This window comes from Chiloscyllium plagiosum, unplaced genomic scaffold (genome assembly GCF_037043375.1).
Source record: "Chiloscyllium plagiosum isolate Xiang-an unplaced genomic scaffold, Cpla_swu_hap1 HiC_scaffold_21, whole genome shotgun sequence".
Lineage (NCBI taxonomy): Eukaryota > Metazoa > Chordata > Chondrichthyes > Orectolobiformes > Hemiscylliidae > Chiloscyllium > Chiloscyllium plagiosum.
In genome coordinates this window covers 26,534,649-26,550,062 of record NW_028270159.1, presented here as the reverse complement: position 1 = coordinate 26,550,062, position 15,414 = coordinate 26,534,649, and the positions used below count along the sequence as shown (strand labels likewise).

Genomic DNA, 15,414 nt, shown 5'->3' with positions numbered 1-15,414 from the left:
CAAACAAACCTTTATGTACATGAATGTGTGGATTTTAATACTAATATGATTCGCTCTGAATAATCGGCACATTGATATTTAGCTTCTACTTTCATAGTCAGTTATCAATGAGCTACCTATTCCCTCATATTTAATTGGAAGTCTGACCTTACATGCACAGTGATATGTTTAATAAATAGCACTGTACAGGAAAGACACATTTTCATTGCATAAATATTTCAAGTTGCTGTGCTGACCAAATACCCAAACGATTGTTTGATAGTAGCGATGGCCAATTTATTTCAAAACCTAACCTTTGACTTTCTAATTTTGGAACCATATTGACAGATGTTCGAACCTAGTTGGATTGGTGCAATCATAATCAGATAATAATGTAATAAAGGATTTCTTAGAAATGAAACTTTGCTACTATTACATAAACAGGGAACATTTTTCCAGAAATTTTAATAACACAACTTGTGGATGTTAAGGAAATCTTGGAGACGAACTTTATTTGTAAAAATCGAACTGGTCTCCAGTCATTACACACTTAATTCAATGTAAAGACACCTTAGAGCTTTAATGTACATCCAAATTGAGGAAGTATAAAAAAGGTTGCAATCTTCAGGATGTGTCCATTGTGTGTACAACTTCCTCCATAATTTCAAGTTCCACTGGAGCAACTGTTTCCGTTAGGTATGCTGTTACCCCCTTCCTGTACTTATAGCTTCCTTGCCTGGTGAGACAAAAAAATGTAATACACAGTAATCACCTACAGCAAGAAAACAAGAATGTCCCTGAATGGTAACAAAACCATTGCATAGTTGTTTATTTGTCATTGATTTCGCTAAAATTCTCAGCTTTCAAACAGGACACAAGGATAAAAGGTGCATCTCTTGTAGGTGTGACAAACATTTTTTGGGATATTCCTTCTTCAAAAAGCAAAAAGAATTAGCTGCTATCAACAAGCTATTTTAAGTAAATGTACATAATTGACTTCAGTTGCTTCATACTTTGCAGTGAAGTATGTTTTCCCATGAACAGAATTTATGCTGAAAACAATATAATGGTTTTGCAGAGTCTTCAAAAAAAAAGTCTGCTCCTCTATTACTGGCAAATGCTGACAGAAGAAACAATAGTTACAAAAAAAAACCGCACTGTTAAACAGATGCTATAGATAAATTAAAATTCATTATAAAATAACCAATTCATGCAACAAGTGGGAGCATGTTGATAAACATTTCAATTTAGTAAGCTTTGTAGAATGTCAAACCACATAATTCATTGTATTTCTGCAAATATTAAACTTGCAATTAAAATGCATTCAGACCAGGGAATTTTATTGAAGACAAAGTTAGCGAGAAAGGTATCCGGATTCCCAATAAACTGAGTGAGAATAGGATTATAGACCAATGCATCTTCTATTAATTTGTTTACAGCAAATCATAAGATGTACAACTTGGACAACTGTGCAAGTTACAGATATGAATTAGACTATCTTTTGTGTGATCCCTATGAAACATGAACCTGATATATTTTGCATTTCAGATATATTTAAATTACAATGCAGGCTAAATGTAAAAAAAAAGTACCCATTTTTGGATGAGCCTGTTACAGTGGTTCAGGTGAATGTTAGATATCACAACTTCAAAGACGAGGGAGCTCTGGTGTTTTGACTCCATTTTGCCCACAAATGCCACCACCCTTGACAACAAATTGGTCATCGATCTCATTGCAGTTTCTATGACCATTCCTTAACAAAATGGCTGTTCTTGCCTCCATAATAAGAAATGCAAAAGTAATACAGTGCACAAATTAAGGAAACTATGGAAAACAGTTGATATATATTTGGATAAAAGAATGTGGAGAGGCAATTTAAATGAAATGGTGCAAATTTAAAGGGTATACAAGAACAGAGAGGTCTGGAGTTTCACATACATCAAACTCTGAATGCAACCAGTCAATTTGACAAGGCTGTTGATAAAAGCATACAGTATCCTTAGCATTTGTAAACACCTCATCCTGACTTGGAAATATATCCCTATTAATTCATGGTCATTCGGTCAAAATCCTGAAATTCCCTTCCTAAGGGAATTTTCAGGTCTACCAACAGGACATGGTCTGCAGAAATTCAAGAAGCAGCTCACCACCACCTTCTCAAGGGCAACATTTCAACAAAGTGACAGATTATTCCAATACTTTGTACTTGGGTACACATAACAATAAATCTAATTCCTAATTCTAATACTAGGGATGAGCAATAGCTGCTGGCCCAGCCAGTGACACCCACATTCCTCGAGTGAATGTACAGTCATGGAATACAAAAGCAAGGAAGTGATGGTGAACCTTTATCAATGAAATCCACCCAGTGGTGAGACTTTATTTGGAATACTATGGCCAATATTCTGGACACATGTTTTAGGAAGTATGCAATAGCTTTGGATAGTGTGCAGAGAAGATTTACTATAACTGATTCAGGAATGAGGGACTTTAATCACGTGAGAAGCCAAAAGAAGCTGGAGGCGTTTTCCTTAGAGGTGAAGGAAAAATTTGACAGAGGTGCTCAAAATTCTGAAAGGTGTTACTCAGGTACATCCAGATAAAACAATTTCACCAGCAATTTGTGTATAGCAACTTGTACACTTGTAAAGGAGAATCAACTGGATAGCTCATTTAGAGACTTAATGGACTGAAAGGTCTCCTTCAATGTGGTATAATTCTACACATAGCTAGAGATCAAATGCTATAAATGCAATGTTTCTTGGTCTGAGGGGTTGATTTACTAAGAGGAAATGGGTTTAGTGCCCTAGGTAATAAGAGGCTGTCTCATTCAATGACTATTCTGGCAGATAAACAAGAAGGACAGACACCAGCAGCACTTTGAGATTTCAGAAAAGGATCCTGTAATTTGGATATATCTTAGAAGTGGAAGAAATTTCTGTGAAAATTGAGGTGTAGTGGATACAAGTTCATAAGGTGTATGAATGATTAAAAGTATTTTGTTGATACAAAAATATTACACAGACAAAATGGAACAGCTTTTCCTGATTAATCACAAATACAAAATCTCAACCAAAAAAATCATATGGGCTACACTGATAAATTAGAAACTGATAAATTGTGAGAATAGAGAGATCCCAGATCAAACACATTGCTTGTATGGTGGTAGCTGATCTGAATAATAGTGTGGTTATTACAAGGAGCAACAGCCCTACACAGAAGAAGGGAAAAAGTCACACTGGCTCCTCTCTCGATCATTTTTCAATGAGTCCACTGAAAACTGCATGTGAATAGACTTGAATGTGATGTTTGCCAGGGCCGAGCCAAATCACTTGGCAGCAAAACTTTCACTTAAAGTTATTATTTTTGCAATGTCCCGAGGGCCACAATGGATTATTGAATTATGTCAAAATATGAATCAGGCCTTAAAGGGTGCCAGCCTCTGATTGGCTAACAGTGAGGCAGAACTTGATTATCATGCTGTGAGATAACCTGAGACAATTGCGATCAGCTCTTATCACGTTGATGTTTAAAAACAAACATACTCGTAGGTGTGGGTGTTGCTGGTTAGGCCATTTACTGACAGTCCCTAGATGACCTTGAGAAGGTGGTCGTGAGCTGTCTTTTGAACTGTTGCAGTCCATTTGCTGCAGGAAACCTGCAATGCTGCTAAGGAGAAAGCTTCAGCATTTTCATCCAGTGACAGTGAAAGAATGGTGATATGTTTCAAATCAAGATGGGTGTGACACCGAGTGGTACATGCAGATAGTGTTTCCATGTACCTGCTGCCCTTGCCCATCTAAGTGGTCATGGATTTGGAAGGTCTGTCTAAGGATCTTTGGCAAATTTCTGCAAAGCATCTTGTAGATGTTTTCGGTGCTGAATGTTTGTGGATGTGGTGTCAATCAAGTGCGCTACTTTGTTCTGGATGTTGTCAAGCACGTGGGGTGTTGTTGGAGCTACACGGATCCAGGTAAGAGGAAAGTATTCCATCACATACCTGACAGGCTGCAGCGAATCAGGAGGTGAGTTAATCACTGTAGTATTCATTGTTTGTATTAGCTTGCAACCTTATAAGTCACACCCATTGGTAGGGGCAGCGAGTCAATTGCCACTGAACATGTCCACTCCCAGATTTAGGCTAAAGGAGTCATAGTTGAAGTTTTAAGTTAGAGATTAACATCTTTCCCCTCTCATGTTTTAAAACTATGGTTCTGAGGGCATATGGAAATTTTGCTGTATTCCACGTAAGAGCCTATTATTCAGGTTTTAATACTGAATTCCAAAATGTTACTAAACATTGAAAGGGTAGGCTGGGGGTGTGGGGATTAGAGGAGGTCCGAGGGCATCACATAAGAGTCTGATTCTTTCTTACACTATCTCCACAAAAGCAGGGCTAAGATATAAAACATTTGTTCAATTTACTCTGCTACAATACAGTATAACTAGTATTCCTGCATCCATCCTGACTGCGAAAAACTCACTCAGTGCAGGCTAGGGATTATATCTGAAAGCATGTTCTGACAAAAGGTCATCGACCTGAAACTTTCTATAGATGATGCCTGGCCTGCTGAGCATTCTACATTTGTTTAAAATCTGAAACCTTCTTGGACGATAAATCACAGCTCTCTTAGTTATTGCTGAGGCTCTCTATCTCCATTTCTTATTGCTACTGTAGAGCAACAACTATAATTTTACAATTAGGTGGTTAATCTGGAAAAAAATGCACCTGAAATAATGTACTGTATTACACTTGTGAATTAGTTATATGTTCCATGATCTCTTCTGAATGGCCACAATTACAAACTGGGTGAGTATTTGCAATTTTCCATTTGGGTTGTAACTGTCAAACCCACCATCTCTCAGATTGAATATCTTGGTTAAAATGTCTTGCTTTCCTTTTCCCACTCAAATTAGACATGAATGGAGTTTTATAAGAAAGTAATATTTATGTTTACCGATAAAGACTGACCATGAGACGCTTTACAAATAGTGCCTGTACTTTAATTAAATTTTGCTCAAGTTTACAAAATTAACCACAGGCAGAGCTCAACATAGCCAACATAAGGATATTTCATCCTCTTTTGTAAGATTTCTTCGCTTAAGCTTCTGACAAAGTCACATTTGGACTATTTATGCTTAGAAATGGTGTAGCCAGTCTTCTATGAAAGCTTCTCACTATGTTGCCCACTCCCTATGAAGCTCCATCCCCGTTCCCCAGAAAATAAACGGTTGGAGATCAATCTGGAACTCACTATACAAAGAATATTTGTCACTAGGTTTGCATTATCGCTTTACAATTTGAATTTCTAAGACGTTAACAATGCAAAGAAAACCAAAACCTGCTTACCGTACACCCTTTTTATTGGCAATATCAAAAGGTCTTAGGTAGTCCATCTTATTCTTCGTTATCACACACAAATCAATGTTACTTCCTGATCCCAGATCACTGAAAATACCTGCAGCAATGGCATCCCGTACAAGTTGCTTAGCCTCTTCTTCCTAATGGGCAAAGTTTGCAGAAATATTTTGTCAGCTGGAGTTAAGATAGAAAGTTCAACTACTTTTGGAAATAATTAAACATGAAAGTATCTATGCAAGTGTGTTGAATTATAATTCTGAGGACAAACTTTTTTTTTATTTTCAAGGAATGATTTGCTGATGATATTTATTTGCAGTCCTCATTGAAGGACAACTTGAAGCATTGTGTCAATATTAACTGGATGTTTCCAGCAAGCTATTCTTTCCATTTCAGGCCTCCTTCTCTACTGTCAAATTCTCTTGACTATTTCATTTTCCCCGTACAACACTCAGCATTATACATCACAATGAAAAAGCAAGAGCTCCCTCTGTTGACAGAACAATGGAAACAAGTTTACTTACACAAGCTTTCTAATTGCAACTGTTTTTGTTTGCATTTTAAGCAAACTACAGGAATTTTGCCGACTATTTTTCACCATATCTGGGAGTGCATGCATGTGCTAAAGAAGGTGTAGCATAAAAAAGCTTTTTTGTTGATACGAAGTGAATGCACTGATTGTAGATTTAACACTATCAGCAGTATAACATGCTAAATGTTTTGCAAATGGCATGTCTGGAAGTCAAAGGACGAAATCATAAGAAAAAAAATAAATTTAGTTAATTAACTGCTTGCTCCTACATGATGCTTTGTAATATAGTTTGTAGTGCTGCACGACCTTAGTCTGCCTTCAAAAACTAAAAGAATAAAAACAGTCACCAGTTATACTTCACGGGTTTTAGCCATTGTGATCCTGAAAAAAAGTTTCATACACACTACCTTCACCAGTATTACATTGTTAATAAGACTAGGTGCCACACATGAATTCATGGCATATAATGTAGAAAGACCACTTAAAAGGTAATGCAAGCTACAATGTGCTCTCAATGCTCAAGTGAATCTGAAGAGAATTCTAAACTCTCTCAACAACAATCAAGCCTATTCCCTATGCATCACATACATTCTCTTGTGACTTGCACAGTACAAATGGTAGTTATTAAAAACATTCATATTCCAATGCTTATTTGTTCAAGGGCACATACATTAAATTATTAAACTTCCTGATTTTGCAGATTTGTTTGCTTTTCCCTTTTATCACAGATCTTTTACAAGCCAACTAAAAAATGTATCCAACTAATCCGCTAGCACAGAAATTTACCTTAGATTGAACTGTATGTACATTTTAAATGAGTCAGTTAGGAGATGTTACATCTCACTGAAGGACAATCTGAAGCTAATGAGGGTAGCTAATGGAACCTCTGTAAATTGGAAGGCAGAGAGAAAATAATGGAATTACTGGCCAGGCCTGATGACAATAATGACAATAGACAACAGATGCAGGAGTAGGCCATTCTGCCCTTCGAGCCTGAATAATGGGCAAATTGTTGGGGACCATGAGAAAAGAGTGAACAGCTGAGCACTTGGAATACAGTGGCAGGGTCAGAGAGATGGTACTGATTTATGAAAGGGAAATCATGTTTGACAAATTTACTTGAATTCTTTGGAGATGTAACTCAAGAGTTGATGGGGGGAGCCAGTTGATACGGTTTATTTAGATTTTCAGAAAGTTTTTGACAGTTCCACAAGTTATTAGTATGTAACATTAAAGCACATGGAATTGGAGGATTGTGTATTGAAATTGATCGGAAATTGGTTAGCAGTCCAAAAAAAAGTAGAAATTACTAGGTCTTTTTCTGATTTGGAGGCAGTGTCTAGTAAGACATTGATGGACCACAGCTAGGACCATAGCTATTCATTATATATATTTATTTAGATAAGGGAACTAAATATAATATCTCCAAATTTGTATTTGGCACAAAGCTAAGTGTGAGAGAGAGCTGAGGAGGATGCAGAGATATTTCAGTGCCTTTGGACAGGCTGAGTGAGTTGAAAAATGCATGGCAGATACAGTACCATATAGATAAATGAGAAGGTATCCACTTTGGGAATAAAAACAGAAAGGCAGATTATTAACTGAATTGCTATCACTTGAATTGCTCAACAAAACCTGGGTGTTCCTCATACACCAGACACTGCACACATTCAAATGTGCAGTGATAAAGGAGACAAACAGTTTGCTGGCATTTGTAACCAGAGGATTCAAGTAAAGGAACAGGGACATCATGCTGCAATTGCATAAGGGTCTGGTGAAACCACACCTGTTGAGAGTGTGGTGCTGGAAAAGCAAATCGACGTTCCCGGCATAAGCCCTTCATCAGGAATCCTGATGAAGGGCTTATGCTCGAAATGTCGATTTTCCTGCTCCTCGGATGCTGCCCGATCTGCTGTGCTTTTCCAGTACCTCATTCTCAACTCTGATCTCCAGCATCTGCAGTCCTCATTTTCTCCTGGGACCACACCTGGAATTGTGCGCAGTTTTGGTCTCCTTATCTGAGGAAGGATTTTCTTGCTACACAGAGAGACTACAGCAAAGAGTTACCAGACTGATTCCTGGGATGGCGGGACTAACATACGAGGAGAGGTTGCATTGGTTGGGAATATATATGCTGGGGTTCAGAAGAGTTAAGGGGGGAAACCTTATAAAGTTCTGACAGAGTAGATGCAGGGAGGACATTTACCCTGCATTTCGGACAGAGAGGAAAAATTTCTTCAAATGGCAAACTTGTAGAGTTTGCTACCACTGAAAGCAGTCGAGGCGAGAACATTTAATGATTTCTAGGAGGTGGTTGAAGCAGCATTGGGGCTAAATGGATCAAAGGATATGGGGAAAAGCAGGAGGATTCTATAACCAGCATTTAGCAGTGAACGTATAGAAGAAATCAAAACGATGCAAGACACCCAATGAACCTAAGCTGTACTGATTGATTACAGAATTTTGGATTGCCTTCTTCAGCAAATGACTTCACAATGACAATGCAAGAAAATCGATCATTCCAAAATTAGGAAATAAAAGCAGGAAAAGAAATTTGTTCCTCAGTTGAGCATTAACCCACATCAGATCAAAATTAAATGGCGACTTACTTTCACCTCTAAATCAACACTAGTTCACATCATTAACACTACTGAAATTCTCATCATGGCTTTAACATTGCAAAGTTTAGTTCTTTCAACATTCCCCTTACCAGCCTTCCAGTTCCATTTCACATGCAGAACTTTACAAGGTGCAATTTTTTTTTAGAAAGATGGGACATGACAACTGTTGCCCAAATCTAATTGCTTGAGAAGGTGGTGGCTTGCTATCACCTTGACCTGTTGTACTCCACGTGATGTACAGGAAAGGAACTTCAAGATTTTGACCCAGTGACAGTGAAGAAACAGCAATATAGTTCCAAGTCAAAATGATGTGCAGTTGAGAGGGATGCTTGCAAGTCATGATGCTTCAATGAGTTCCAGTCCTTGTTCTCTGGTAGTACAGATTGCTCTTCAGATTATGTTGACAAAGCAGCCTTGATAAATTATTGCAAGGCATCTTGTGAATGATTCACACTGTTACCACTGTGCATTAGCTGTGAAGGGAATGAATGTTTAGGGTACTGGCAAATGGCTATTTTGTCTTGAATTGTATTGGGCTTCTTGAGTTTTGTTGAAGTTGCATTACACAGGGAAGGGGAAATTATTCCAGCCCAATATGTTAAAAGTCAAAATTCTGGTAAATGGTAACCATCCAGATACTGTTGAGCTTTCAGGGATAGGAACGCCATTGAATGCTAAAATGAATTGGTTAAATTCTCTATTGCTGGACATGATCGCTAACATTTGCTTGGCATAAATCCCACTTACCACATATCAGCCCAGACCTAAACGTTGCCCAGGTCTTTTTGCACACTGGTACAAATAGTTTGAGGAAATGCAAATGGTACTAAATTCTGCAATTATTAGCAAGCAGCTCACTTTGGAAGAAAGGATATTGATGAAATGACTTAAGATGGTTTGATGTGGGATACTAACCTGAGCACTTAATTTCAAATCAGTCATCTTCAAATCTCTCCATGGTTTCACTTCATCTAAGTCCAAATCTTCCTTTAACAACCTTCTCAGACAGCCTACTCTGATCTTGAAATTTTAGATCACTGAATATTTTCTCTCTCAATTGATTCACGTTAGATTATAGTTCTCATGCTTCTACATGACAGTTGTCAACACAGCATTAGCAATTAACACCCATTTCATTCTCAGTCCAGGAATAAATAGGAACAATTCAAGCTTTCAACCACTAAATGTTGTGTTATGTAAATTTTTATTAAGTGCATTTTCAGCCTGCGTAAGATACACTATTTTTAACTAAGTAGTTGTTTATTTTCTACATAGACACAGACACACAGTTTAGTAGTTCCTCAGATTCATCAGTCATTCAAAATTATGGATTTTCATGCACCAATTTTACTCTAACAAACATGGAAGCTTGGGAAGGGAGTGGGGTTGGAAAACAAAAAATCTAGTTCCATAAGGATTTTAAAGTTCCTGCAAATTCCAGAGCTGCAGTACTAGCAAAGTTATGAAATATAAAATAGATGTCCTACGACATTGCTATTGCTTATACAGAGCGGATGCTGCCAGTTTGTATCCTATTGTCTCGCAGCTGTCTCTCAAGCCCTTCATTTATCCATTAGGGCAACAAAAGACAATAAAGGTTCGGGACCTGAGGGTTGGAGACTAAGGTTGAATCTGTTATTGCTACCTGTAGTGTACTATGTGCCTTCTCACAATAAATTTTTGAGAATCAAGGAGATTTTACCAGAACTATGGATTGCGTTTGTCCATCTCATCACTGGTCAAATTAAAGTTTACCAGCTTCCTGGATGTGTTGTTCAGTGATCCCTTTGTGATTGTGATCATTTTTTCTAACTGATCTCTTCATTAACTACTGTTGTTACCCACTATCTAAAGTCAGAGGCAGGATTTTTGAAGACACTATTTCCCTTCAGAACAATTACATTTTTAAAAAATAGACTTTCAAATATTGACTTAAGTACACATTATAATAGGGAGCGGAGATATCATCACTGCAACTGAAAGGATGTTAGTATTTTTTGCCACAATCTTGATGGGGTTTTGTGCGATTGTACGTTTAGTTGGACCAACGAACAATGTTACAGGCTTACTAAAACCATCAAATTTTTCACCAGGTGCACAGAGCGGGATTAATATTGGATAGATATGTCTTTGAAGATGGTCAGTGAGGGACGAATAATGGCATAAATGTTGTATGGGCAGCCATGATCCAAGCACAAACTATTTTAGATGGCCATTTACTTTCCTAATTCAAATCACTTGTGAAACAAATTCTCCGCATCACTGTAGTTACAGGCTGAACATTCAGTTTACTGGATCTAAATAGGAATATTTAGCTGCAAGGTCTTAAGATTCTTTCCAAAATATCAACCAATGAAGTTCAATTTTCAAAACAAAAGATAGCAAACTTATTAATCTTTCAGAACAGGGATCAGGAATACTTAAACAATTTTCAAGATCAACTAAATATTCAGAAATATTTGTGTTCTTTTATTTTTAAAAAGCTATTAAAATCACTAACTTAATACAGTGAAAACACGTAACTTGTTTACAATAACTTACTCTCGGCATTCTAGCCCCTGGAGCTTAAGTGTTTACCTTAAAGGAGCCTGCACTGAGTAATGCTGTACAACACAAGTCATCTGTGACAAGCTGCCTTTACAGCACTATCTGTTCACCTCCATCAGACCATCACAGAATGTGTCCCAGGGCTCTTATGTGCAGCTCGATTTACTGCCAGATGACAAATGAGCAGCACTTGCAGAAAGTGTGAAAAGGTCTGCACCAGACATGTAACGGTCACCTCAGCTGTATCACAATCCATGGCAAGCTTAAGCAATACCAAAAGTCATTAAATTGACCACTAATGGCCACTTTCACAAGGTACCAGAGGAATGAACACAGCATGAAATAAATAAAAATCTCAGTATGTACTGCTAATCAACAACTGTGTTTGTTAAAATATTTATAACATTACCAATCTGCTGCATTTAATACGAAGAGGCACTCTCTAAGCATTGTCATTTTAAGAGCGTGATTTATACTTGCTGCAGTACTGAACTTCATGTAGGCTTGGTTACTGGTCACAAAACCTGAGATTATACAAATTAGTTTCTGACAGTACTATACTGCATTAGAGCTTTTATTGAAGAATTGAACACCAACAGGAATTTGATCAAGGGAACAGTCTAGACCTTTTTTAAAAAAAAATTGGAATTCCAAGCTTGGAAGCAATGCACTTGCATATAAACCTTGATTTTAAGCAATTATGAGCAAGCAATGAAATTGACCACAACTTTTTAAAAGGTAGCACCTTCATATGAAAATGATTTTGAAACTTGGAAACATATTTGTTGAAAAAATGTGAAACATTACTGTCCTACTTCAAATCGATACACCATTACAGATTTTTAAAAATTGTTTTACAAGATAAACATTCTTCACAAACTCTACCCTTTGTATTAAAAATGTTTTCATTTAAAATAGAGCTGAAGACTTAAAAATAGAGTAATTAATAAAAATTAAATTAAAAAACTCGCATTTCATGGTTTCATTTGTCTTAAAAAGTGCTGTGAATTGTAGTCAATTATGCAACATAGGAAATAATTTAAGATCCAAAAACAACTAAATTACAATGACCAGATAATCTATTTTACAACACAACTGAGAGAGAAATATTGGCCAGGACATCAGGAATGATTTCCCTGCTCTTCTCTGAAATAATGCTATGGGATCTTTACATCTAGATTTTACATCTAGAGAGAATAGATGGGCCTCAATTTAGTGTTTCAACTGAAAGAGGCACCTAAGACAATGCAACATTCCCTCAATATTGCGTGCGAGAGTCAGCTGTGATTTGTGCTAAAGAAATTGGAATACATCTTTTAACATGAATTTTGTACTCAATCATTTAATCTACAAAATAATTGGACAACATTCCTGTTAATTGTTTCTCAATTAGAGGCTAATTATATTCAGATGGTTGACATTAATTGGAGACATATCTGTAAACATAGAAAATAGGAGCAAAAATAAGCCATTCAGCCTTTAGACCGCGCTCCGTCATTCGGTGTGACCATGGCTGTTCATTAAACTCATTACCCTACTCCCACTTTCTCCTCATATAACATTTGATCCCCTCAGCCTGAAGAACTACATTTAACTCCTTCTTGAAAACATTCAATGCTTACGTCTCAACCAATTTTTGTGGCAGAGAATTTGACAGGCTCAACACTCTCTGGATGAAGGAATTTCTCAGCTTTGGAGGAACAAGCTGAACTTTCGGCCAGTGGATCTACACCTATTCAGACTAAGTTCTAGCTCCATTCTTCACCAAAAAGTCACATGAATTTTAACAATTTTACCAATATCAAAATTAAATCTAACTAATAGTTATTGGCATCTTCGACTTTGGTAAAATACCAAACGATATTGTAATTAAAATTTAATTGCAGCAGACCCAGCAAAGTCTTATTCCGTGGTGCCCAAAAGGACTATAAGTTGTTCTAGCTAATATATTTTTGTTCATTTTCTCTCTGCTGCTATTGCATTTGCTCTATTCTTAGATTGAACACCAAGAAAAATAGAACAAGAAAAACTGCAGATGCTGGTAATCTGAAACATGAACAGGAAATGCTGGAAAAAAACTCTAAGTCAGGAAGCATCTTTAAGGAAGAAGAACGTTTCCTTTTCAGGCATATTGCTTCATCAGCACTGCAAAAACCAGTTCTGAAGATGGGTAGTGCCTAAAATGTCATCATTTCTTTCCTTTACTAACACCGTCCAACTTGCTGAATGTTTCCTACATCTGCAGAAGTGGTACTGATTTCAAATAATTTAAAAACTGTCAGGTTAAACGCAGGCCATCCTTAATTGCTTATGCAACTACTTAATGATGTTATTTTTCACAATACTGTATAGTGCAAATTAAATGGCAAGTAAATACATACAGTTCAAGTGATCCAAATCACTATACAATATAATTTTACTGCTAAGCTTTGATAATGTGGTGCATTATTAACGTATAGCTCTTGCCATTGTGTTTAATGAAAAGCATGCAAAATAATCTGGGCTCATTATTATGGTCTATGATCAGCAATCCTTCACCAAATTTTATTTTTGATGAGTTACTTGGAATTTTAGCTGATTGCAAAACATGATTTTAATACTTATATGCAATATAAACTGTTCAAGCAGTTTCTAATACTTCCTATTTTTAAGTTGTTTTGTAGCACCTATGAATATTCTGTCAAACCTGTTACAGAATTTGGGATGGTTAATTTTTGCAATTTTTTCAAGTGACATTTATAGTTTATCAGAATATCTTATAGAAAAGCAAAATCAATAAACAATGCAGTGGACTTTTAAAATATAAAGACAATACTTCCTGCATTTCTTTCTAAAGCCTTAACTGAAAGTTTTGAGAAAAAAAGCCAAACACTAAAATTAACAATGGAAATAATTGTCTAATAAGTATGATTATGAATTCAAAATGCCTTTTGCCCACTGATCTAATTGTTCTTATATTAACTATTGTTACTTTTAATGCAAATTTAACATCTGCTGCCCCTAAAGCCTTTGGTTGCTTTCAAGATAGGTTTTGATTAGTAAGTCAAGTTTAAATTAATTCATTAGCAGGATATCTTTAAAAAACACTGATTTGGTTACAATCATTGCTGATAAAAATTTAATAGATTAATTCACAGTCACCATTAATATCTAATTCAATATAAATAAAGCAGTTAGATTATGCCAAATGAATTGTTTGTGTCTAAATAAATTCTTTACACATAAAACATACTTGCACAAAGCTACTGAAAATAAACTAATATATATAATGCATTCTGTAAGCCTGCTCCATGTTGCATAATTCAATAAAATACATTTTTTTTTAAAAAGTACTCCTATGGGAAAAGAAAATTAATATATTCATAAGTCTTTTTATGAAATGGGCAATTTTATTTCCTCCAGGTTATAGAGTAATTGTCCGAACAGTCAAGACAGAGACTAAATCTACTGAAATAATGACACGACAGTCCAAGAGCCTCAAGACTTTTTTTTAAAAACTGCTTTGTCAGAGTATTCACGACACTAATAGTCTTGCTTTATCTCCATTGCCTGCTGTCTTGATCTGGTAAGCAAACCTCACAGCAAGCGGTCACCTTCCTATGGAGTCATTAAAACTCAAAATGTCAGCTGGTGGTAGTAGCCTGTGGACTTCCACACCTGAGCCCTGTGGCAGGCACACACAGGCTGTTTGGATCACTGTCAGTAACAAACACTGAATTCATATGCAGCCTGTCATTACACTCCTATTTTCCATCTGACAGATGTGATCTAAATGAGATTGATTAAAGTATGTAATTCAGCGGATAAAAGAAAAGTTTTCAGAGTTAATTTCTGCCACGCTAACAGCAAAATTGCTTTTCATATGCCTTCCCTCAAGAATTTGAAAAAATATGTATGAAGGCCACTTCAGCCAACTTTCCATTGTAACGGAACTGCCACTGCGCATTCATAACAGTTAATAAAAGCGAGAAATGTGGCCTTGGGACAGTCTTGCTCATGGTGACTATGTATCACTACTATTGCTAATGTTGCATTTTCTGCCACAGTTTAGTGATAGGATAACAAAGATTGAAACAACCTCTGGTGCCACTGAGCTCTGAAATTTGCGCTATTATTGTGGTAAATAGGAGCCGAACGATGTGATGTATTCAACTAAATCCCATTTGCTACTATAAATAAGGTATCAAATGCAATACAATTCAATATAATTGGCCCATGACAGCCAGTGCTCATTTTATTTTTCTGTGGTCTTGAGGAATTTCTGCTGTCTCCAAGCATTTTGTTTTCCAAAACACAAATGTTATTTCTAGGGCATAAAGTAAATTATAACTACTGGGACGTGCTACAGTAAAAGAGTACACACAAATATAATCTTT

The 15,414-nt window shown here is 36.5% G+C and overlaps 1 protein-coding gene across 1 annotated transcript in view; it reads right to left on the bottom strand.

Moving 5' to 3' along the window:
- Positions 1–465: 465 nt before the first annotated feature.
- The window catches only part of psmb7 (proteasome 20S subunit beta 7), a 61,941-nt gene continuing 46,992 nt past the window's right edge, over positions 466–15,414 (bottom strand). The window contains exons 7-8 of the mRNA XM_043719696.2: positions 5,330–5,481; positions 466–715 (exon numbers count right to left, since the gene is read on the bottom strand). Coding sequence (XP_043575631.2) covers positions 604–715; positions 5,330–5,481 — 264 coding nt within the window. The 3' untranslated portion in view covers positions 466–603. The remainder of the gene's footprint in view (positions 716–5,329; positions 5,482–15,414) is intronic.